The sequence below is a fragment of the Carassius auratus genome, chromosome 31, assembly GCF_003368295.1.
Source record: "Carassius auratus strain Wakin chromosome 31, ASM336829v1, whole genome shotgun sequence".
In the NCBI taxonomy this organism is placed as follows: Eukaryota; Metazoa; Chordata; class Actinopteri; order Cypriniformes; family Cyprinidae; genus Carassius; species Carassius auratus.
Genome location: NC_039273.1, coordinates 14,790,714 through 14,816,107, shown reverse-complemented (window position 1 = coordinate 14,816,107; position 25,394 = coordinate 14,790,714). Strand labels below are relative to the sequence as shown.

General features: G+C 37.1%; 1 protein-coding gene and 2 non-coding genes across 4 annotated transcripts; 1 reads left to right on the top strand and 2 right to left on the bottom strand.

Annotated features, from left to right (window-relative positions):
• Positions 1–7,081: 7,081 nt before the first annotated feature.
• trnap-ugg (transfer RNA proline (anticodon UGG)) lies at positions 7,082–7,153 on the bottom strand. Its single transcript has one exon. It is a non-coding gene; the product is annotated as a tRNA-Pro (tRNA).
• A 255-nt stretch (positions 7,154–7,408) lies between these two features.
• trnai-aau (transfer RNA isoleucine (anticodon AAU)) lies at positions 7,409–7,482 on the top strand. Its single transcript has one exon. It is a non-coding gene; the product is annotated as a tRNA-Ile (tRNA).
• Positions 7,483–7,827: 345 nt separating this feature from the next.
• Positions 7,828–23,443, bottom strand: LOC113050639 (vigilin-like). 2 transcript variants are annotated; one of them, XM_026213834.1, is made up of 28 exons: positions 23,302–23,443; positions 22,040–22,111; positions 20,587–20,701; positions 20,337–20,500; positions 20,035–20,250; positions 19,471–19,677; positions 19,114–19,329; positions 18,757–18,963; positions 18,467–18,574; positions 17,487–17,591; positions 17,290–17,368; positions 17,069–17,208; positions 16,667–16,771; positions 16,460–16,573; positions 16,228–16,314; positions 16,027–16,158; positions 14,168–14,386; positions 13,742–13,963; positions 13,189–13,407; positions 12,935–13,073; positions 10,582–10,730; positions 10,389–10,493; positions 10,094–10,228; positions 9,848–9,991; positions 9,566–9,745; positions 9,347–9,463; positions 9,106–9,246; positions 7,828–8,998 (listed from the first exon to the last, which is right to left on the bottom strand). In XM_026213834.1, exons 3-28 carry the CDS (start codon positions 20,660–20,662, stop codon positions 8,906–8,908), a joined length of 3,819 nt encoding a protein of 1,272 aa, XP_026069619.1. In that variant the 5' UTR covers positions 20,663–20,701; positions 22,040–22,111; positions 23,302–23,443; the 3' UTR covers positions 7,828–8,905. The 2 variants fall into 2 exon arrangements, with proteins under 2 accessions (XP_026069619.1, XP_026069620.1); XM_026213835.1 differs by lacking the exon at positions 23,302–23,443 and adding an exon at positions 22,779–22,797.
• Positions 23,444–25,394: the final 1,951 nt, after the last annotated feature.

Genomic DNA, 25,394 nt, shown 5'->3' with positions numbered 1-25,394 from the left:
CACTTTACTGTAACAATAATAATAATAGCAAATACAATCACATCACAACACAGAACAATAAAACATTAAAAAATATGTAGAATTTGATATTGTAAATCATTATAATACACCTCAAAGGGAATTTAAACTGTTCATTTAATGTAATAAAGTACTATTTGTGTGTAATGTAAAAACAGAAAAAAAAAACGAAAATAAAAATATTGTATCAAATATATTCCCAAGCAATCACTAATGCTCTGTCAATTGAACATATGCACGATTACTTCCTGGTTTTAGATAAGCCAGCTCAGTCATTTACAGTCAGTTGTACTGTGCTTTAAGGGGAGAGGCCTTTTCTCAGCTTCTCTAATAAAATCTATTCACAATTTGAAGAAAATCTTTATTTATCTAAGAGGATGAAACGTCCACATTTACCATTAAATGTTTTTAGTGTTAAATATTACGCAGGTAATTCTGCTAAATTGTTCTGGACTCATTGCTTCGATTGACAGTAATAACGGAAGACAAGCCAAATTCAAATTCATTATGTGATTTGAACTAAATTCAGATTAACAAAACTACAACAGTAACAAGTCTTTGTTAACTGAATATATTTAGCAGCTTTTACAGTTAAGATAAAATAAAAAAAATTGATTTACTAAATTAAATCTGAAAATATAAAAAAATATTTAATGCATTATTTAATTGTTATACCATTAATATTTAACTTATTTAATTTGTAGTTAACTAGTTAATTATTTAAATAATTCTCCCTTATAAACTGTTAGCGTTGGGACATTTCTTTTATTTTTATTAAATGATATGAGACTTTTTGATTCCTGCACTTGCTATAATTTATACTTCAGTACGAAAAAAAATACACAAATTTGGAGTCAAAATCTTTAAAGTGAATTTTACTGCACAGCTACAGAGTTGAGCGGGTAAATATTATAAGGGTTTAAAAAATGTTCATGACTAAGTAAGAAGGTAATCAGAGCATTGTGATGTAATTTGGGAGATAGCATCACTAATGTTAGCCTACACCTAAACCAGTGGTTCTCAAAGTGTGCTACAAGACCCTCTAGCTGAATCACTAATTTAATTATAAATTAATGTTAAAGCACAATACTTTTGAACTTAAATGCAAAAATAACTAAACTCAAATGAAGATTAAGTCCAACACAGTTTTTATTTAACTTTTAGGTATAACACATTTTTATTTAATCATTATTTCAGTTTTTTTTTTTTTTATTTACCTGTTTGTAAGCACAGTGTAGTGTTAATGTTAATGTTCAAAATGTATATTAACAATGTTAAAGTGGCTGACAACAGTAAGTATAATAATAGTTAGGCCTACTACGCTACTGAATTTTAATGCATATAATTGGTTTAAAATTTTGAGGACCACTGGCCTATAAACAGTTACTATAGTGTTTAGTTTTCAGCATTTCAATGTAGTTACGTGTCTAGGTAATCGCCTGGGAATACTAGGCTTGGCATATACAATTATATGTTGTTAAATAACATAAAACTGTATATGAATGCCATCAATCTATCATTATTGTTATGCTATCATTAATTATGAAGATGGAAGTTTTTTTTCTGACAAGAATTAGGCAGGAGATGTTTCTGTACCTGTATAAACCACAACATTAAATCAGTTTTACCGGAAGTTTACGAGTATTGGCTTATCTTTATGCGGAATTACCATGCATATGGTCAACTGGTTACTAGGCAATGTAACAGGTCCTTCAGCTGACAAAGGCTCGCCATCTATTCTCTTGTCATGCGTGTCTTCATGTTCACACTCATATCACGGGAGAACGGTCTCATGTCAAACTTTTTAACTGGAACATAAAACCTGACCTGCACAACAGAACATATTAATCCATTAATACAAATAAAGCGCTACACAAAACTGTAAAGCACAATTCAAAACGCTCAAACGTGGCAGAACAGGCATTCTGTACTCGCTACTTCAGTGTTTTATACAATTACATTTTATTATAAATGGCATACATTAATATTTCATTAATATCAGTTGTTAAATTAGCTTTTGCTATGTAACGTTAATGGCAGACTCCTGTACTAATCAGCAGATACAGTAACTAACGTTAGATCAACAACTCACCAACAGATATAATTACTTCACCCAAAATGGTTCGTTTGGGATGCAGCTCATATAAGTATCATTATTTCTTCCTTTTACGCGTCTTTCAATAAACTTTTAACAAGTTAAACAACGTTAATCACTCGATTTCTCAGCTTCCTCGTCTGACCGTTACCGTTCAAATTATGCACGCTGGAGTGTCACGCGCACTACATTCGGATTTCTTAAAGGGGAAGCGTCACGACACAACCATTGTAGATGATTCTGTTTCTATGAATTCTTAGTCAAATGTAATACATTTTAACTTATTCGGATATTATATCATTTAAAATATTTGCCTTACTGTATTATGAATTAAAAAAAATATATATTTGTGTATATGTAGGCTGCATTTTTATGGGTTACAAGTACACACACACACACACACACACACACACACACACACACACAGTGCTAATCTAAACAAGTAAAGTTACTCTTAAAAAAGTAATTAACAGTAATTCAAATAAGATCCTACAGGACAAAGTGAATTTCCATAAAAAAAATCACAATGTCCAATACAAATCAATAAAAGATTACATGAAAAAATTAAATCCCATTCAATTAAACACAATGTCCAATAAGATTCTAAACATCAAATAAAATCCTACAGGACAAAGTGAAATTCCATTAAAATCAATCAGAATGTCCAATAGGATTCCAAGAGTCCAGTAAGATCCAATAGGACAAAGTGAAATTCCATTAAAATCAACCAGAATGTCCAATAGGATTCTAAGAATCCAGTAAAATCTTACAGGACAAAGTGAAATTCCATTAAAATCAATCAGAATGTCCAATAGGATTCTAAGAATCCAGTAGGATCCAATAGGACAAAGTGAAATTCCATTAAAACCAATCAGAATGTCCAATAGGATTCTAAGAATCCAGTAAAATCTTACAGGACAAAGTGAAATTCCATTAAAATTAATCAGAATGTCCAATAGGATTCTAAGAATCCAGTAGGATCCAATAGGACAAAGTGAAATTCCAATAGGATTTTTTGACAAGGGTAGATATATATATATATATATATAGATATATATATATATAGATATATATATATTTATATATAGATATAGATATATATTTGTGTATATGTAGGCTGCATTTTTATGGGTTACAAATACACACACACACATACACAGTGCTACTCTAAAAAAGTTAAGTTACTCTTAAAAAGTAATTAATAGAATCAAAGAAGATCCTACAGGACAAAGTGAATTTCCATTTGAAAATCACAATGTCCAATACAAATCAATAGAAGATCACATGAAAAAAATTAAATCCCATTAAATTAAACACAATATCCAATAAGATTCTAAACATCAAATAAAATCCTACAGGACAAAGTGAAATTCCATTAAAATGAATCAGAATGTCCAGTAGGATTCTAAGAATCCAGTAAGATCCAATAGGACAAAGTGAAATTCCATTAAAATCAATCAGAATGTCCAATAGGATTTTAAGAATCCAGTAGGATCCAATAGGACAAAGTGAAATTCCATTAAAATCAATCAGAATGTCCAATAGGATTTTAAGAATCCAGTAGGATCCAATAGGACAAAGTGAAATTCCAATAGGATTTTTTGACAAGGGTTGTTTCCACCTGGTGGGGTAACGTGTAATAGATACAAACAGTAAAAAGGGGTGGAACTATAACTTTTAACGATTAATTATGCAGTTCCAATGGATGAAGACAGGCCTCAACCCCGGTCGGGCCAGTGATTCCAATTTTCGCTTGCCCCATTAAAATTTTCACTTTCACAACAAAAAAAATTATAAAAGTAAAAGACAAGAAAATGGGCCTATAAAATAAGCATATTGTTTTCATTGTCTTTGTTAAATTTAACATCAATAATAGGTTAATGAAAGCTAGATTCATTTATATTTTAAATATTGTTAGACAAATAAACAGTAAGTAATAAAATAGTTAAAAACAATCAAATTACAAGTAATAGCACAAATAAATATACAACAGAACAAACATATAAATGAAATAAATGGTGTTTTTCAAGTTTTTCATGTAGGTTTAAAGACGTTAAGTTCAGGTACAGAAGTTGTAATCTAATGTATAACTATATAGATTACACTTTATTAAAAATGTATCAGTCAAGAGCAGTTACAGATGCATAAAACTTATGAAAAATATAAAATGTTAAATACGGTGGTATTATTACAAAAAATGAAGACACTTTAAACCTGAAATTAAACCCGCCAGTAGGTGACAGCAAATCACTGTTAAGGAGCAAATCATTGCGATTCAACCGATTCATTCAAGAGGCTGATTCACTCAGGAAGTGTTGCTCACAGACGCAAAACAATTCTGTGGACTTTGGAACCATTTTCGTTGGCGAAATACAGCGAAACAGACGATTTGGTGTCTAAAATGTAAGTCACTTGATATTAAGTTATCGTTTATTAAACTGTACGCTGAATAAAATCATAACATTTGTAATCATGCTAATATTTGGAGAAAAACGGCACTCTTTGTGTAATATTGGTTTACATAGATATTAAATTAAATAAATATGAAATATATACAGGGGCATATTTGAATTCTGAGGCGTTAATACTAAATCACATGCACAAGTATCAGTGGTGGACCAAGTACACAAATCAAGTAGTTGAGTAAAAGTACAGATAGGTACATATAATAAAATATTACTCCAGTAAGAGTAAAAGTACTCCTTTTTCAATTTTACTCAAGTGAAATTACAAAAGTACTCGATTTTTTATGTACTTAAGTAAAAAAGTGCTGAATTTTTTTATAGGATACTTAATTTAATTTTATATTAGCACATATTTTTAATAATCCTACTGCTCAAAATACCTGGGATTTTTTCCAAAATAACCACTATGTGGAGTCAAGATATATTTTTGTTGTTGATATGGACTATGCTGATGAGAGTCATGTTAACTGTGAAAGCTTACACTTTGATGAGAGAAAACAGAGATGACCATCTGATTTTCACCAGTTAGAACAAAGTATTTTAAAGTTTGTTGTTTTACAGAACATCACAGTTAGGCCTATATATGACATAATAATAAGGCCTGAAGTTGGGAAGAACATTTTAAGGAAAATATAATTATATTTTCATAATGATTTTTTCCTTCTCTAACCATGTCTGTGGTGTAAAAACACCACTGGCCAAACGGGGTGCATCTCTTCCCACTTTGATAATTACTGTAGTTACCATGTTCTGAACATCACATCCTTTCTTTTCTCCCCAGATGTAATCTATATATATATATATATATATATATATATATATATATATATATATATATATATAGGTGGTTGAATAAAAATATTTGGACATTATTTATAAAAATTACCTCATCTTAGCACCAGCATTAAAACTTAAACTAGGGTTTTATTTTTTAATCAAATACTGTCTCTCATTCGAATCTAAAAAGAGGTTATTTGCTGGTAATTTTATGTCTATTATTGACTATGGTGATGTTTTATATATGCACGCTTCGTCTCAAAATTTGCATGCACTGGATACTATATACCATGGAGCTTTGAGGTTCATCACTGGTCTTAAAGTCCTCACTCACCACTGTGAACTGTGTTGGATGGTCTTCTCTGTCAACACGGAGACTTCATCACTGGTATGTTTTTATATATAAGGCTATTTTAGGTCTTCTTCCATCCTACCTTCTGACCTACATCAGTGTAAAAAATACTGGCACTTACAATCTTCGGTCCCAGGATCTTGTTCTTCTGTCTGTACCAAATGTTAGAACTGAGCTGGGGAAAAAGGCATTTAACTTTGCTGCTCCCTTTGCATGGAACAAGTTACAGAAAAATTTGAAACTTAATAAGATTGTCTCATTGGTTACTTTTAAGAGGATATTAACTGACTTGGAAGCCGCCTCATCTGGCTGTAGTTGTTCTGCATGATATGCTAAGGATTTGTGGTTGTTGTATCTGCTATTTTAGTTGTCTTATGTTATTGTGTATTCTGTGTTGTATGTATGGTTGTACTGCTGCCTATCTTGGCCAGGACACTCTTGAAAAAGTGATTTTTAATCTCAACGAGCACTTTCCTGGTTAAATAAAGGTAAAAAAAAAAAGAAGAAGAAGCAAGCTTGTTAGCTAGACAGTTAGCATCAGCCAACAATATTTACTTATTTTCAGTACGGTTCTGTCTCATGTCTGTCTACTCGTCTAGTTAATCCAAACAATCAGGGATGTAGTGGAGGCTAAACGCACGTAAACAGCTTTTACCCACCTCCAAAGTGGAGAGGTTTATCCAACTCTAAATTGAGTTTATCCACCTCTAAATAGCCTTCAGTTCCTATGACATTTTAAATTAAGCTTATGTCGTTTTAGTTTCATATTGTTCATTATTAATTTTTATAGGTTTTTTGTTGTGAAAGAGGAAGAGAGCTCTGGTGCCGGAAGTAAATTTCCCATTCATTTCTCCCATTGACTTTTGGAAAAATCCGTATCTAAAGAGTTTTAGAGCATGTGTGAGGATAAACAGCTACGGCTGAACTCATAAGCATATAACATATAATTTAGAGTGAAAAAAATAAGAGAAAATCCCAAAAAAAGTCAAAGGTACAAGACTGTGTACATATTTTCATTTCGAGCGCAGGAACTACTCATCCCATAAACCACCGCGCCTCATTGAATTTGACTGAAGCCACAACCGCGCAATGCAAACGAGCCTTTTGAGCGACTTCCAAATCTGATGACGGCCGCCCGTGCGAACTTTTCCCTCCAGTGAATTTTCTCATGGCAGCCATGGAGATCATGATTGCACTGATAAGTCTACCGTACAAAAACACAACACAGGTTTTTATTTTATTTTATTTTTTTATTAATGATCTTCAGTCCTCGCAGGGTTAAACCAGGCGGCAAGGAAGTCGACCAGAAGTTGAAGTCGGCTGGGGGCTGCCATCTTGTAGCAGAAAAGTCGCCCAGACGTTTAAAAATATTACGGGCTCGTCCGGGATTTGAACCCGGGACCTCTCGCACCCAAAGCGAGAATCATACCCCTAGACCAACGAGCCATACACTGAGTTTATTCCTTAGTGCTTATGAATCAGTAAGTGTGTAATAGTGTGCTAAACTATTGTAACACCGTATGACGCTGAACTGGACTCGACAAAGCGCCCGTTGCAAATCATTTTAATATAGTGTCAGTAACGTTACGTCATAGAAAGAACGAGTCACCAGTTTCACTGTCGGGGATTTGTCGCGTCTCGTCGATCTGGTCTAGCTGTATAGAGTCACAGACTACAGAGAATTACGCGTGTGTGGATATTGGCCGGTTAGCTCAGTTGGTTAGAGCGTGGTGCTAATAACGCCAAGGTCGCGGGTTCGATCCCCGTACTGGCCATTGAATTTTAGGTATTTTCTGCCACGTACAAGAACAAATATTTTAAAACCCTTCGTTATTATAAACGATTAGAATTAAGCATATGTCGTCTTACCAATTAAACTTCTGGTTATGCACAACGGAGTAGATCTTTTTCAATTAAAGTGTCTACTTTTTATGCAAATTAACACTGAACAACTTCAAATATTTTTGAAAAATTGTGAAAATGACCGCTAGTTTTCCGCAACGCCCTATCAGCATTCACCACAATGCTCATTGGTTACGGTGAATGTGTACAAAAGAAAAAAAAAAAAAAAAAACAGAAAAAGTGTCAATTAAAAGTCAAATAATTCGACACATTTTAAGTTTTTCTTTTTTGGACAGTTTATTTTCCAGTGTTTTCCATAATCATTTCCTTTGACATTTTTGCATAAGTCTTATAAGGCTATTAAGAGGGCCATTGCTATGGTTTAAGATCAATCTGCATAGCAACTGGAAGACAAAATGGGGCTGGACACTGACCCATTACCAAGAATGAGCAACAAGACATCACGTGACATTTCAATGGCACAAAATGTTTGGTTTTTTATTTATTCTTCCAAATATTATAATCTTTAATAAACATGATTTCTGAATATCAAAAACAAAGAGTAGAAGCAGTTTAGTGTACGTTTTAGAGACTTGTGGAACCTTGAAAGTTCTACTTCATGAGATAATATCCCTGGGATTTCCAAAGCAAATGGCAGTTTGAAAATACTTTGTAGTGAATAGACCCCCATTAAGATGGAAAGCTGTAAAGGCTGCATGGAATAATTTCCCAGAGATAGGGAATTAGGAATGGGGAAAGAGACAAGCGAGATGTCTGCAACACAACGGCTACCCCAGGGAACCAGACAAAAAGTAAAGCTGGTCACCCATTTCCTATGAATTAATCAGACTTCAACCAGAAGCAACATCTTTCAGAGGTATACAGTACATTTTCCCCAAACCCTACTGCGAAGGCAACTATGAGAGAGAGCAGCTTAATAAACCCAAGAAATAACATTTGTAATGAAATAATGTTTTTGTTAAGTCATATCAAAATTGACTTAAACCTGGATTATTACAGACCTCAAATATGGCCAAGACTACTTTTGTTTTCCTTCAATTTGTGATTATCTTAAAAATGCAAACAGGTCACACCATTTCATACCAATTCAGGCGAACCTGGTGGAGGCCACACCCATAATAATGTTTATCATCCATTTTGTTTACAAGGGTCACAGAGCATCATCAAAACCCCTATTAGCAGAATAAATTTGAGCAGAGGAAATGTGCTGATAAATTGGGCGGGGCGGGGGGGCGGGGGCGTTAGGGTTGTCATGGTAAGGTGTCAATCCACAATCCAAATGAGGGATTATAGTAAGTGGAACCAGGAGGTTGCAACCACTGAAGGACACACATTTCAAAAACGTTTGGGTCCCCATGGAGATGATCTCGCATTAGTCACAGGTGCACCAAAACAGGGGAAATCCTCAGAACTGCTCATATCGGGGGCCTAAAACACACACACAGGGAAAAAGGTTAAGTTATATTATAATATAATTCATGACAGATTACAACTTTCTACCACAGCATGGCACTCAATACATAAAACTAGTTTACCTTTTCATTGCCAGAGGTCCAAGGAGCCTCCCGCACAACAAAGCCCTTGGATGGGCCTCGAGGTTCTTCCATGCTGGAGGCAGTGGAACCAGAAGGCTTCATATAGGCCATTTTGGCTTCATTTTCAACTGCATCAGCCATCTGAGGGTAAAGAAGAAGAAACATTACCTTTTTGCCCATTTAAAGCTCTAAAATTAATCATTTAATTTAAATTCCCTCTGCCAAAGTATAGAATTCTTACATATTCCTCCTCCAGGTTTAGAAGGTGATCAATGGCTTCATCAACCTGTTCTGGACGACCAGTCACAGTCACTAAATTGGGATCTGCAGCTCCACTCTGAGGGAACCGAACATCAACCTGAAAAAGGTACAAATGTAAACGGTCATTTAAAGTGTGCATTTAAGGAAAAGGAATTTTGTATGAAAGCAATTGAAGATGTGACACCTTCAACCATCTCACCTTAAACTCATCCATGATTTTGCGGATTCCCTTGCCACGTGCCCCTATGATGCGAGCATGGACTCTGCTGTCCAGGGTGATGTCCTCAGAGATCATTTCCTCCAGTTCACCCACTATAGCCTGAATAGCATCACGTGCTGCCACAGCATTCTGCTCATAGCCAGTAATGGTAATCTGATCCTAGAAAACCAGATCAAGAAAAAAAAAAAAATTTGGTCATTCCAAAAAAAAAAAAAAAAAAAACATTGAGAAATTTGACATTTTTAGGCTTCAGCCTGTTACCTGGTTCTCATCATTTTTATCTGGAAACTGAATGTTGACCTCATGGTCATTGCGGATTTGGGTGATTATGGCACCCTTGCGTCCAATGATCTTGGGGTGATACTTGGGATCCACAGTGATAGTCAGCTTGAAGCTCCTGAGAGCCTGTGGACAAAAACATAAATTTATAATATACAATTCACAAAGTGTGATTACAGAGTGGAAATCATTTACAGGTTTCATTTGCCATTCAGGCTTCAAACCTACCCGATCCTCCTGTTCGGCCTGTAGCTCTTTGACACGCTCAAGAAGTCCCTCCTTAGCACGGTCAAGATGAGAGGCCAGGCCAGTAATGGAGATAATGTCAGACTGTAACTCATGAGCAGGCACTTGAATATTAACCTGGGAGGAAAATATATTTGTCAAGACAGCAACAAGAAAATCTATAAGATATGCTTAAAAACCTTTAGGTATAAATGCAACATCTCTCTATAGCCATTTATGTGAATTAACTGCTGAAATAGACTTTGATTCGACTGAAATCAGCTGTGAGGAGACGAACCTCAAACTCCTCCATCATTTTGCGGATTCCACTTCCTTTCTGACCAATGATGTAGCGATGAAGCTCAAAAGGCACTTCCACCGCAATGGCCACAGGAACCAAAGCCTTAAGGAAATTGTTTTTATAGCATTTAACAAAAACGCACCGAGACCATACAAGTAATAACTACTGCATAAAAGGGCAGTTTTCACACCTTTAGTGCTTCAACGGCAGCTTCACATCTCTCCTTGCGGCCAGACAGCACAATGACATCACACTTCTTTGGGACTAAAGGATCAGCAGGCTCCTTCACCTCTCCATTGGCCTCTCCATTCTCCTGAACTGGAGCATCAGCTGATGGAGCTGAATAAAACCGAAAGGTGCAGATTTGATTTTAGAAGGTTGCCAAAAAAAATAAAAAAAAATAAAATAATAATAATAATAATAATAATAATAATAAGGGCTGGGTAAAAAAAAAAAAAAAAAACCATTTCGATTAATATTTTTTTAATAGTGGTCGATTCAAAATCGATTCTCAAAAGCCATGAATCGATTTTTTTCCATATTTATTTCCGCAGACATTGAACGCCAGATTAGCGTTAATCTAGTTACAAATCTTCTCCATTAGATGTCACCCTCTTATTTGCCATGTGTGATGTTACCAACAAACCTGTCATTCATTCATTCATTCAGTGCTTAAAGCAGTGGTTCTCAACCCGCGGCCCGTCGCAAATTCAAATGCGGCCCACCATATGCTGAACACACCCGCAAAGCAAAGGGCAACACCATATACTACGCAGCAATCATCCTTTATTGAAAAAATGTGGCAAAACATCTCTGGAGAGAACCTCATTATTATTAAATTCGAGAGTGCTTTCCATATTTGGATCAACATAGGCTACATTTGTGAACGCACATTTTCTGCAATGTCGCGCATCAGGTCATGCTACCGTGCGCATCTTAAAGCCTCTGATACTTTCTGCATCCGTAAGTCCGCTATGGACCGTTAGGTAGGCATGACGTAAAAATCGTCATCGGAGTGTGTGTGCCAAGTCTCTAGGCTATAATATTATAAATCACGTTGGTTTGTTTTGTTAACATAATGTGTAAATTATACATGGTGAAAATAGTGTTGTGGACAAGAACAAAGCATTTTTCATCTTGCATCAAACTTTTATTTAACAATTGAATGCATTTAAATTAGAGATGGGTTCTGTTTTAATGTACCCAAGTGTACCTAAAATAAAAGAGTTTAATAAACAGGTTTGTGGCTCTCAATTTCTTTTTATTTATTACCCAATTGTTAACTTATGTTCACTGTTCTTTTTTATACATCTAGTATTTGTATTAAATGTACATTAATTGACTTGAATCGAGAATCGAGCATAGAAATATAGAGCTTAAGATCTTTGCCCAAACCTGACGGGACCAGATCGGACTTCATTTCGATTCGGGCTTCATTTATATCATTTTACACGGGCTCGGGGTTGTGCGGTAAATGAGCGGTCATGTAATGCATTTCGATTAGCGCTAGAAAGATGCGAAAATGTATTCTGAGTAGTTGAAATGGACGCTTGCCTCTGACGATTACGTTTTGGTAGCACCATCAACTAAAGCAGAGTCTGAGGTTTGGAAAAGTTTTGACCTTGTTTAGAATGAGAATACTCGAATAATGAGCCAGAGGTTTATATTGCTGGACACACCATCAGTGAGTGCAGGAACGCGCTGAAGCCATCTACAGTGGATTCAATCATTTTCCTCCAGAAAAAAACATGTAGGCCTTACCTAATCTTGGTGAGTAAATGTTTTTCAATTAATAATGTTGGCATTATTATTTTATTACGTCAGCTGCTATGGCGAAGCAAATCCGGCTGACCCTTTATCTTAATTTCGTTATTGCCAAATACCCATCATAATTTAGAATTTATCTTAATTTTTTTTGGTGCATTGGCCTATTTATATGCTAAATGAGCCTATAGGGCTATTTATAGAGTGCTGAGATATTACGATGTTACAGAGGACTTATTTGATTTCTTTGTTCAAACTTCAAAGTGGCCTATTACGTTAGTCATGAATAAATTATGTTAAAACCTGTATGAGTGACTCATTCCTGACAAAAGGCAAAAGAGCTGCGTGCATGCTTACATTTCAATAATGTCGGGCTGTAAACGGGTTCGGGCTTTTAAAAAGCTGGCAATCAAAATGTACTTGTCGGGCTCGGGCCAGAATCTGTCAGGCCTGGGTCCTGTCGGGCTTAACTTTTAAGGCCCAATTACAGCTCCGATAGAAAATCGAATCGAGAATTGAAATCGAATTGATACCCAGCCCTAGTAATAATAATAATGGAAAATGGCTTTCCCTCAATAACTATTGTTTGACCCGAACAATAATGTATTGTTGAATATTGATGAACATATGGCTCTGGAGTCACTAGTATCACGGTTTTATAAAAGTAAGGGGTAAATATGAAGACTTCAAATGGGCCATTTTTGTGCTTCAGCTTCAAGTGTGTGGTGGGGTCTTGTACAAGGGAGAGTTGTGTTTTCTATAAGCACTGTAATATTTACCTTGCTGGTCCTCTCTGTCTGGAAACTTGATCAGCACATTGTGGTCTTTAGTGATCTGCTGTATGCGAGAGCCCTTAGGCCCCATTATAGAGCGGTGGAACTTCTGAGGGATCACACACTCCATGGTCACTTGTGCATCCTGTAGATTTAGCAGAACATGTAGTCCATTACCTCTTCAAAAAAAAAAGCACAATAACCGAACTGCCTGAGATTGGATTTGCATTAAAGCATTGCAGACAGTTTTATCTACTCACCAAATCCTCAATCAACTCCAGAATGCGTTTCTTGGCTGCCTCCACACAATCTTTGGCTCCCTTTAGGGTGACCTTATCGCTCTGTGTGCCAGTTCGGGGAAAACTGACCATAACTCCACCATACTCCTCAGCGATCTCCCTCAGGACTTGACCACGACGCAAGACGAAGAACCGATGGTGCTTGGGATCGACGGTCATGAAATCCTCTACAACGTTATCCTGATATCAGAAATATTTAAGAATCATTAAAGTGAAAGTGACTTGACACAGCAAAGTATGGTGACCCATACTCAGAATATGGTGAACACGCACACAGAAGTGGGCAGCCATGCCCGATGAGCAGTCGGGGGTTCAGTTCCTTGCTCAAGGGCACCTCAGTCATGGTATTGCTGGCCCGAGACTCAAACCCACAACCTTTGGGTTAGGAGTCAAACTCTCTAACCACTAGGCCAGAACTTCCCCAAATGGTATCAATTCAGAATAATTTGTTTTTAATTATTATCAGTGTTGTGGTAAAAAAAGAAAAGGAAAAAAAATGAAGATGGGGACTAACCAAGCTCTTAATAAGTGCCTCCAGCTCCTTCTGTGCTTCTGCTACAGCTTCCTCTGTACCGATGACTGTGACCAGCTCCTGATCCTTATCTTCGGCAGTAGGGAAGATGATCCTGGCCCCTGTGCTGTCCCGCACCTTGCGGATATTACCACCTCCTTTTCCAATAAGGAACTTGTGGTATTCAGGTTTGGCACGAAGCTCAACTGTGTGGCTTTTAGTTTGCTAACCACAAAAAACAAACATACTTAGTTATACAATAAACACACAAAGCTTAAGTAGATTTAACTGTTTTGAGCAATAATGACTGGCCTTTTGTTAAAAGCAGTTCGGAAACTTGTACTAAGAAATCCAGAGCCCCGATGACATGCCAAGTGTAACTTCAGCATTACCGGCTTTAAGTTTCAAGTTCCATCCTTTTAGACATACCTTTTCTTCTGCCAGGGACAGCAGCTGTTTCTTGGCTTTCTCTACATCCTCCACGGGGCCTCTGATTGTCACTGCATCAATGCCAGAGCCCTCTGTTGGGAAATGGATGTGCACGCCACCGCACTCCTCCATGATGGAACGCACAAAACGCCCCTTGGATCCAATAAGGGAGTTGTGCAGTTTTGAGGGGATGGACACCTCTAACTCTGTAATATTTGCCTGTACAGATATTGGGGGGGGGGGGGGGGGTTAAAATGTTCCTTTCTATATATAAATACACAAACACCCACACCCATTTCAAAACTCTGGGGTGTGTAAAGGTTTTGAAATAAGCCTTGTATGCTTATTGCATTTTTTTATTTTTCCTGTGATGGCAAAGCTAAATTTTCAGCAGCAAATATAGAGAATGACTTGACATTACATATATTGGGCTGTCCTCGACTAATGATTTTTCTGGTCGACTTGTAGTCATTCATTTTAAGCATTAGTTGACTAATTGCACATTTATTAAACCATTTAATTCATTATAAGGAGCCTTTAATTGCCTTCATAGCATTTTTAGCGCTAAAGCACACACATAAACCTGGTCACAGCACACTGGCAAAAGTAATTCAAAAGTCGAATCCACTGTGAGACACCAATGTGTCCCTGAGCAAGACACTTAACCCCTAGTTCCTCCAGAAGCGTGCGACCACTGACATATATAGCAATTGTAAGTCGCTTTGGATAAAAGCGTCAGCTAAATGAATAAATGTAATGTTCTTTGTTTCAGTTTAAGTGATGAAGTGCGCCTGTGTGCATGTTTCATATGAATTGCATAATCTGACAATATTTGTTTTCCATCTGAATTGGTTAATTTGTAAAGTAGACATTTCATTCTCTATAGATTTTTTTATGTCTGTAAGGTAAAGACATGGTCTGTGATCTTGAGTGCAAAACACCGTCTAAGACGGCAGAAAGCGCATCCTGCTTGCTTTCATTATTTCACAAAAGCATGATTATTTTGAGAGCACAAATAAACGTAAGTCTTTACAGTTCTGTTGAACAAAACCAATATTTTAAGAGCAAGTGACCAGCGCCTCAATCGGTCCTGCAGTGAGCTACTGTTCAGCTTCCACACTCCGCACAGACAGTTGAATAGCACACATTTCTTTAGGTTAACATTACATTGAGCAGACATGTAAAGTTGCAAATACTTAAATCAGATAATAAGCCATATTTGAGGTTGAGGAATGAAAGGAGAGAATTTGGACATCCCGCCCGATGTACTGTATTACCCTAGACTAGACTAGCTGTTAACGATCTGTTAGTGACTTCGCTCATTTTGTTTTTTTTTCTTCTTGTGCAACTAATAACATTTTCAAGCCTCTTTTGGTAGACCATTAGGGAGTAGACCTGTGCCGGTATTCGGTAATGGGATATCACGGTAATTAATATGCACTATATGGTTATCGTGGGCACTTCTAAATACAGTGAATAATTTATTAGAAATTATTCAGAATTTGGAACGCATGTTAAGAATAATATTCCCATCAGCTGGTCAAAATGCACAACACTATGCTGCTTGAAAGTGTAACCTGTATTGGTCTTTCTAGTTCTTTTGCAAATTAATCTGTGTAAAACGTAATTTTTCTGTATTGCTTTATTGTATTGAAATGTTCAGTTATTTGTTATAAAAGGTTATTTAACCTGTTATACTGTATTATGACCGCTTTTTGAAACCATTTCAGTACCGTGATAATACCATATACCGTGATAAAAGCATGAGCAATTAAATTGCAACAGGAAAATTTGATACCGGCATATCCCTATTAGGGAGCACCCCTAACCGAGAGAAGACGAAAAAAAACAACCCTTACCAGTTCTTTCTGAATGGCCAGAATCCTGTTTTTTGCTGCCTCACAGTTTGCTTTCTTTCCAGTGATGACAATCATTTCAGAGTTGCTGTTTTCCGCGGGAAGATCAATCTTAGTGTTAGTCTCTTCACGGATCTGAGAAAGAAAAAGTGCCAGTTAGTAAACTGAATGAGAAAGGCTAAATCTAAGAAAGTAACTACTTGCCTTCTTTATATTTGCTCCACCTTTGCCAATTATGTTTTTGTGGAATTGCTTGAAAATGGGAACTGAGACAGAAAAGCTGTTCTCAACCTGGAAAAGAGCATAAGTGCAGTTTAGGAAGTGCTATTCACCAGTATCAAAATCAATATAGAAAACATTTTAACTACCCAGCCCTATTCCCAACATCAGCAGTTATTGATTAGAATTAAAATTCAGGAGATCAATAAATGTTTACCATTTCAGCCACCATTTTCTGCATAAACTTTGTGCATTTTTCCACCTCAGTGCGGGGTCCACGTAGTTGTACAATGTCACTTTTCTGCGCTGGGTCAGGGAAGTTGATGATGACCTGAAAGCAAAGGGGGGAAAAAGGTTATTTCTCGATTGGAAGAGACAGAAATGTGCTACTGGATAAATATGCCATGTATCTTAAAACATTTACCTCAGGGAACTTATCCCGAATTTCCTTAACTTTCTCCCCTTTCTGTCCGATGATGGCTCGATGAAAACGCTGTTCAATGATCATGTCCTTTGTACGCTCGTTCTCCTGTTAAAATCATGACATTCTTAAGAGACTTTCAGTCAAGAGTTGCCAGCCAAATAACCCAGAGGGCTTTATACTCCGAGGCTGTAGAGACTACGGATGTTTCTTTTTCCACATATGCATCTGTCACCAATTTAACTATTACACAAACAAATTTACTGCAGAGAGTAACTAAAGTAAATCTAAAACAAAAGCAAACTATATACGCATATAACAAGTAAACCCTAACCTAAATAACATTGTGAAGAGAGAATGGTAAACAGAGCCCTCTTTATTCAATTACAGATCTATCCAACTTGCCATGCGTGACGCTAGCTCCAGCAGCTCCTTCTTGGCCTCCTGCACTCCCTGGGGGTCACCCTCGATACGGATCAGGTTACTCTTCTCGTTGTCAGGTGGAATGCGGACTGACACTTTGTGATGGTCCTTTATGCGGTTAACTAGAAAAATACGGGTTTATGAATGACACATGAATGTGTTCACATAATACCTGCTATAAACATCAAAACAGCTGCGCTCACTGTTTGCACCGCCTTTTCCAATTAAGTGTCGGTGGAACTTGGGGTCTACACTAATCTCAGTGTAGTCCATTCGGCTAACCTATAATAAAGAACACATGAAAAAACAACCACGTTTAGGACCTAGGGGTCAACATATGCCAAAATACAACAAAGCAAGAGGAAGCATGTGTCAAATAATAGGCAAGTAAAAGTCTTACCAGATCTGTAACAATGACTTCAATCTGTTCATGTACTATCTGAACATCTTTGGTGGGACCCTCCAATGTGATCTTGTCCTCTCCCTCGGTGAACTCAATGTGCACCTGTTGATAAATCACAGCGCACGGTCTTATTAGCCTCATATTTCAAAGGGTCCATTCACCCAAAAACTGAAAATTTAGTCACTTATCTTTGTCATTCCAAACCTATAAATCTTCCAATCATCTTAGGACAAAAATGGAGATGCTTTAACGAAACACAGTATTTATGTCCCTCCACTGACAGTCTATTCCATCAAAACTTTGATACTTTAAGAATTTTAAGAGTAATCCATATTAAAAAAAAAAAAAAAAAAAAAAAAAAACACACCACTTAAGTCTTCTAAAATGACACTTTATAGGATAAACAAATTTCAGCATTTCTTACATTTAACAAAATCAACACATTCATATTGCTAATGAAGGATTGGGTACTTTATGCGCAACCCACTAAGGTTTAATTAATTTGAGCAGTGAGCATGCATTAGTGTTAACATGAATAAAAATCTATTAAACCTGTTCAACATATGAAACACTGATTAAATTATTCATATGGATTACTTTTATGATGCGTTTATGAAACCTCAAGACTGGTGTTCCTTCAATAGAGGAACAGATACATATCAGGTTTCATGAAATATTCATTTCAAGAACGTACAGAAGATGGCTGTTTGTCATTTTAATAGACCAATACGAAAAAAAAAAAAAAAAAAAAAACTTTTGTAAATCTTGGGTGTTTCTTCTTGGTTAGAGGCCATTGTCATTCTAAACTACCTGTGCTGGATGACGCAACCACTGCAATCTTTGTACTGTCACTTTGACATGTCACACTGGTCAAAAACATTTGCTGAACATAAGCCACATCTACACATTCCCTTCATTGAGCAAGACAATGGAGAAAACTGGCTTAGCACTTCAACATTAGTGGAAAGTTGACTCACCTTGGGCATTTGCTGTGTGATCTTTGCCAGATTTTGTCCTTTCTTGCCAATAATAAAACGATGAAGCCAAGAAGGAGCAGAGACTGAGGACACAGTGTAGCTGTTGGCCTGTACAAATAAAAGTGAGGGTCAAAGGTTATACAGTAACAGTGATAGCACATCTGCAGTAACATTTTCAATATATTTTCTAAATTAAAGCCAAAACAGAAGAGAGCAAATAGAGAGGTTGATGGAAGGAATTCTTGTTCTGAAACATGGGGGGGGGGGGGGGGGGGAACGAGCTTGTTTACCTTGGCATAAACTTCAGTTAGTGCCTGGCCCAGCCGGTCTGGCTCCCCACGCAGGATTACAGTCTCTGAGCTGCTGTCGAGGGGTGGGATCTCGACCGAGACGCCAGTCCTGTCCAGGATCTCTTGCAGTGTGTTACCCTTAGGCCCAATTACATACTTGTGCTGAGATTTCTTCACCTCCACTGCAATAGTGGTGGTATTCTTCTTCTGAAATAAGCAAAAAGGCCACAATTAAAGCATTCTCCTCACTTTTTTAGGTCAATTATTACTTTTCACATTGAAAAATCCAGCCCAGTGAGGTTCAGAAGCATACTGTGGATTTCGGAAAAGTCCATTAATTATTCTGTCATTACTCACCTTCTCCTCATAAATCTTCTTGATCTTGGCTATGGCCAGGGCCACCTGCTCTTTCTCCCCAGTGATGACGATCTCCGTTTTGTTCACACTTGGTGGAGGGACATTAATGCGCGCTCCTGTTTCCTGCATCAACTCCCCCACCAGCTTGGCATGAGCTCCAGTGATGAAGGGGTGATACACCTTTTCAATGTGCATTCTCTCCACAGCACGCTTATCCTGCAATTAATTAATGAAATCATCATTTACTAGGTGTACTAAAATAAAATCAGTCAATAAATTACCACTCCTTCACATAATCAGAAACGTAACAGTGATTAGCAAGAAAACAAAAGCCTAAACTGAAATGAAGCACCAGACCTGCTCAGCAGAGATGAGCAGGATCTCATGCTTGGCCTTCTCCAAGCCTTCCTTGGTTCCAGAGATCTTGATGAGGTTACTGGGGTCTTCGGGTCTAGGGATCTGGATCTTGGTGGCAGTCTTCAGCTCAAGCTCCTGCAGCTTCTCCCCACTCTTGCCGATGACAAAGCGATGATGTTCTTTGGGGATGGCCACAGTAGCTGAAGCCTGTAGTCAAGTAATAACAAAAAGATACTAGTGATTCATAAATATAATTCTGGCTAATACAGACAAGCTGATAAGCATTTTTATGACCCCTAGCAATAAATCAATATATATAAAAAAAATCTATACTATTTTATCTATTTTTTTATTTTATTAAAAATAAGATGTTTTAAATGGTAACTGATGTCCATTTTGAGATTAGCGAAAGAACGTTTTATGCAATTGCATTCAATTTGTTTTAACTATTGACTTTGAGGGTTAAAAAAAATAAAAAAATACCAAAATATTGTGCCTTCCTGCAAGTTACCCAATATATAACCATGTTGAAACTACTGATAGAATAAAAAAAAAATTCATTACCTGAGTCTGCAGTCGGGACACAATCTCTTTGCGGGCTTTCATGACTTCGTCATGCTTCCCAGAGACCATTATGGAGAGGCCTTGATCTTTAGCCATGGAGAGTTCCAGGTGGGCTCCAGTCTTGTGCATGATATCAAGACATACTTTGGCCTGGTCTCCTTCTCCAAACTGGTTAATGTCCTTGTACTTGCGCTCTTCCAAAGGCACATGGAAAACCTGCATTTATCAAGGCAGAACCTGTCAAACACCTGAATCGAAATTCCCCAGGTAAGATAGTGACTGTATCTAGTTGATCGCTGTACCTGGGTAATTAATGAGGACTTGAGAGGTTTGATCTTAGACGTCCAGGCATTTCCAGTCTCCTGTACCCCCTCTGGCAAAGGCTTTTCAGGCAGAGGGGGAAAGGCATCCTTGTAGGTGGGAAGGCTATCCTCCGCTTCAGCACCGCTAGGCCCTGCCGCAGCAGCTAAAGGGAAATGAAATACAAAATTCAACATTCACTGCCAGAGAACAGTTACCGGCAAGTCAGAAATGGTCAAAACCGCCATATACCTTTGCCCTGTTCGGGCAGAAGGCCACTGCGATGCTCATTAAAGCTTTCTTGCGTAAGTACAGCGACTGAGCTCATGGTCGAAATCCCACGTTTACACGGAGTCCGAGTGTGCCACTAAGAGAGGAGATAGCATGCGATTACTGCATAAAGAAACCGTGTTTGGTGTATCTGTGAAATTACGACAAACAAAATACACACTGGCAGTTAAGACAATCCACATTATCAACATGGGTGGAGTTAAAAACTTTTCACAATTATAGAAACATGCATCAATTTCCCATATGCAGGTTAATGATCTTATTGGGAATAAATAAAAATTGTATTTGGTTTACCTCAATTTTCCAAACTGTCAAATCAGTTTTGCGTTAAAGTTACGGACTTCTCTCTGATGACATCGGGTGGACCAACCCATTTCTAAAATTCTGCCACCATACAAGAGAGAACCAAATGGAACAAAGACCCCCATCCTACTTTTTCTTGCTTTTTTTTCTTATTTTACAATAACCCATTTCATTTAGAAGTGTCACAATAGTGAGTTGCCCGTCTGTTACCTTGGCCAAGCGCTAATTCGAAGCCATCGAGTTGAATGAGCTCTAAAGCTAAGAGGATTTCCCCACTAACCCTTATTTGCTGTACCCCTAGTATGTAGAACAGCAAAAATACTACATTTCTACTTTGTAAATAAAAGTTCCACAAAGCACGGTCACATTTAATTGAAAACATTCACGCCACACCTCAGTGAAATATTTACTTGGCAGAATGCTCCCCTCCACCCAGTACAGGACTGAGGAAAAGACAAGATTATAAACGCTGAGAGTCTACGGTTTCAGCCATGCAGCTTTGAGTCCTGAAAGACCACTCATTTGATGCAGAAATTGACGTCAAAGACTAACACAACTCTTACAAAATAATGCGAAGTAGGTAGCAAAACTGGTGTGCAGAATGATACAGTAAAATGAAATAATCATCATCAATAGATGTTACTCGCGTATTAAGTCATACAACATTCCTTCCAGTTCGCTCTGACAACCTGGCCCCTCAACCCCCTCAAATGCAAACCCAAACCTCTCTTCATGGTACAAGGCTGTTTTAATGTGCTTCTCTGCATGCCCCTGCCAGGGCCTCTTCCTCTACAGGCCTCCTAAAAACTCAGACCCAGAGGCTAAACATTTCAGACCGACAGCTCCTCAAGGCAGATCAAAGCACTCAAAGGGTACTGATCGACAAACTGAACACTAAAAAGCCTTCTCTCGCTCAAATGACTAGTTTTATAACACTTTAAAATCATATCACTAATTAAATATGATTTGATTTGATTTTAATGATCAGGCTGAATAACTTGTGACCCATGGGTACAAACAAGACAAACAAGGATCTTGTGGTTCAAAGCAAACATTAGGCCTGTCTTTACATTAATCAAGTAAAAACAAAGACAGTGGTCATTAAGCTTACCAGCTAAATGGTCAGTTACCAGATAATCCGTCCTGTAAAGCTGCCCGTAAGTGTCAGCCTGCCAGCTTTTGCCTAAAACAAAACAGAAAAAAGGAAAAGGAAGAAAAAAAAAAAAAAGACTGTCACCAATGATGCAAATCCATTTTAGGTTGCCAAAACTTAGTTATACGTGGCATGATTTGTTTGCATTTCCTATGATATTGCATAATTCTCATTTAAATACATGCGAATGTATAACATTAAATAACATTGGAAACATGAACTAAAAGACTGGTCTGATCAGACAAGTTCAGTCACCTAAAATTATTCATAGTGATCCTCATACAAGAGTTTCAAATTATTAAGTTATTAGCACGCTTAAAAAGATACGTTGTGAATACTAGACAATAAATGTATATAAAGACTTGGAAACATGCTAAATAAAATAAATAAGAGTTGAATTGCTGTAACGGCCCAGAGGCTCTCGCGACTTGCTAACGTGGCCGTTCCTACGTTATGACGGATTTAAATATGGCGGATTTACATTTGCTCTTGGCAAACTGGAAAGCAACTGGAAAAATTGTTTAACAAATTTAATAAATACATTTTTAGTATGCGTAAAAACGAGTTTCGTATATAATATATTCACCCTGTTGTATACATGCGCTCTACGTCAACTCATGACACGCCATGCTAACGGCTAACATACGGATTTCTCGTTTAACACGTAATAATTTCACAACTATTCACGTCTACAAACATTTAAATTCGGAGATGGTTGGCTGTGTGGATATTTAACCGAATTAGTAGGGTGGGTTGTTGGTAAATACGACAGTTTTTCTGGCTTGCGGCGATGAAAAACTTGTCCTGGCTAGACACCAACTCCGGTAACTTTGAGCTGCGCCTGCGCGATAGTGACACGTACACCAGCTAGCGCGAGCGCTAACACACACTGGATAAAGAAAACTTTACTCTTATTGATCCTTAATACTCCTAGTGTCCAGGGAATAGCAACGTCTCACAAGTGTACACTGAAAACACGGCCTTTGCTGACGGACGAAAGTGAATGTTTTGTCAAGATCAGCACTAGTGACTGTCCACACAAAGTCCACGTAGGCATTAGTGCAAAGGGTGAAACAGTAGGGAGAAATTGACAGTCGAGCCAGAGCACATTTTCACAGCAAACCATTCTATGTACGTGTATCAGAAGGCAAGAAGAAGCAATGCAGACTTCATGATGTATAATGCATGTAGACTGATTTGGGGAATGAAGAGTGACTTACTTGTGTTTGTGTTCCTGTCTGCCCGGTGTGGTGCAGAAGCTCGTAGTGAAACTCCACTGGCGAAAGGGATGAGCAGCAGCCTGTGAGTTATATAGCTCAAGCCTCCTCCAATCACATTCCCTCACGTCACATTGCCCGTACAGATCATACATGTCTTTCTGAAAAGGAACAGCTATAATGGTGGTGGGGATTCGGATTCATCTCAGATGAATCTCTGAGTATTTCGTATCCTTTCTCCAGAAATCTTTTTTAACCTTCACCAGTTTACTCGTCGTTCTTTTCCCCAGGTAACATCCAAATTAGGTGGCAATAATTGAGTGCATTGTTTGAATCAGTCAATTAATTATTTCTTGATAAACTTGATCATACTTTATTGAAACCTTTACCAAAAGTCCTTTATTAAAACGTATTTACAAATATTCCAAGTGCGTTATCTACCCAGTAACTAAAATAACATTGGTAGGAATTTTGATTCATTTTTGTGACCTGAATCTTTTTAATTCACCGATTCATTTATCACTGAATCGTTTTTTCTGAAGGTGACACCAGCAGTAGGCTAGGTGGCGGTGAGTGTATTATTTTATTTTTTTGTACTTTGAATCATTTTTTATTATTATTTTTTATTTTTATTTTATCAATTATTAAACAATAAAAACGAGCAGTTCTTTATTTATTTATTAATCACCAACCGAGGTCAAAACAGCGTCGTACTAAGAGATAGTTCATCTTTGTGCTAACCTTTCTGAAACATGTTAAAATCATCAACACAGTGAATGACTGAATATTTACACAAAAACACGTTGTCCCTAAGATCACCCATTAATGTGTTAGAATTAAACAGAGGTTGTGTCATTTGAGTGAAAGTTTTCTTTCTTGCCTTGTCTCATAGCCATTAAGCTACATTACATTACATCCATCTGCAAGACAACAGTTTGTAGCTAATTACATCACTTTGTATTTACAAGATTGGGATCTTCGCATAATGCAATCATGATGTCACACAATGATCAAAAATCAATTTTAAATCAGTATGGTTGGCTGCTGCTTGTTTAGGATTTTATCCTAAACTTATGAATACTTGAATCTATAACAGTAGATTGGTGACTGTCATTTGGTCACATGCAAAATGCCTAGACTAACAATATAAATAGGATTATCAACCAAATCAGACATACACTCATCCTCCACAACCATAAACAAAACATATGCAAAAAAATAAAAAAATAAAAATACAGCAAACCCATTGTTTCATCATATTTTCACCATCAAGTTGGGCACATCAACCATAACTCCTTCAAAAACAGCCAGAAACCGTCACACCTCTGTTTATCAATTTGCACTGGCTACCAATAGCTGCTCTTATAAAATTCAAGGCATTGATGTTTGCCTACAAAACTACCACTGGCTCTGCACCCATTTATTACTTCAGACTTGTGCCCTCTAGAAGCTTCTGTTCTGCAAGTGAATGTCGCTTGATTGTGCCATCCCAAAGAAGCACACAGTCACAGACTTTTAAATGAAATATCAATATCAATGGCTTCAGCTCATTTATTTACTTTCAATATCTTACAGTTTACTTACAGTACACAATATAGCCTTCGTCACAATGAACAGATCTTCTTTTCTGTCCCTAGAATTAATTAAGAGAGAAATTGGGAAATATGTTTTTTGTGTTAGAGCCCATCGAGATTGAAACAGTCTTCCTGCATCCATTCGCTCGCTTAGATCTTTTCCTCTGTTCCGAACTGCTTTGTTAACACATCTTCAGAACACTTGTCTATGTTTCTAGCATTTCAGATTTTGGCATTGACATGTGTCATGTTATGTACCTGTTTATATATATATATATATATATATATATATATATATATATATATATATATATATATATATATATATATATATATATAGTGATGTTAACTTTGATAGTTATATTTGGGATTTTGTGTTATATGCAATATGTTACATCAGTTGTTTGCAAACATCTCACACCAAATACCCCTCTTAAATCACTTGACATTCTCTGAGTCCTAGATTAAAAAGGTTTTACTCAAAAGGGGTATTAGATAAAATAAAATAAAATGTGTTTAGTG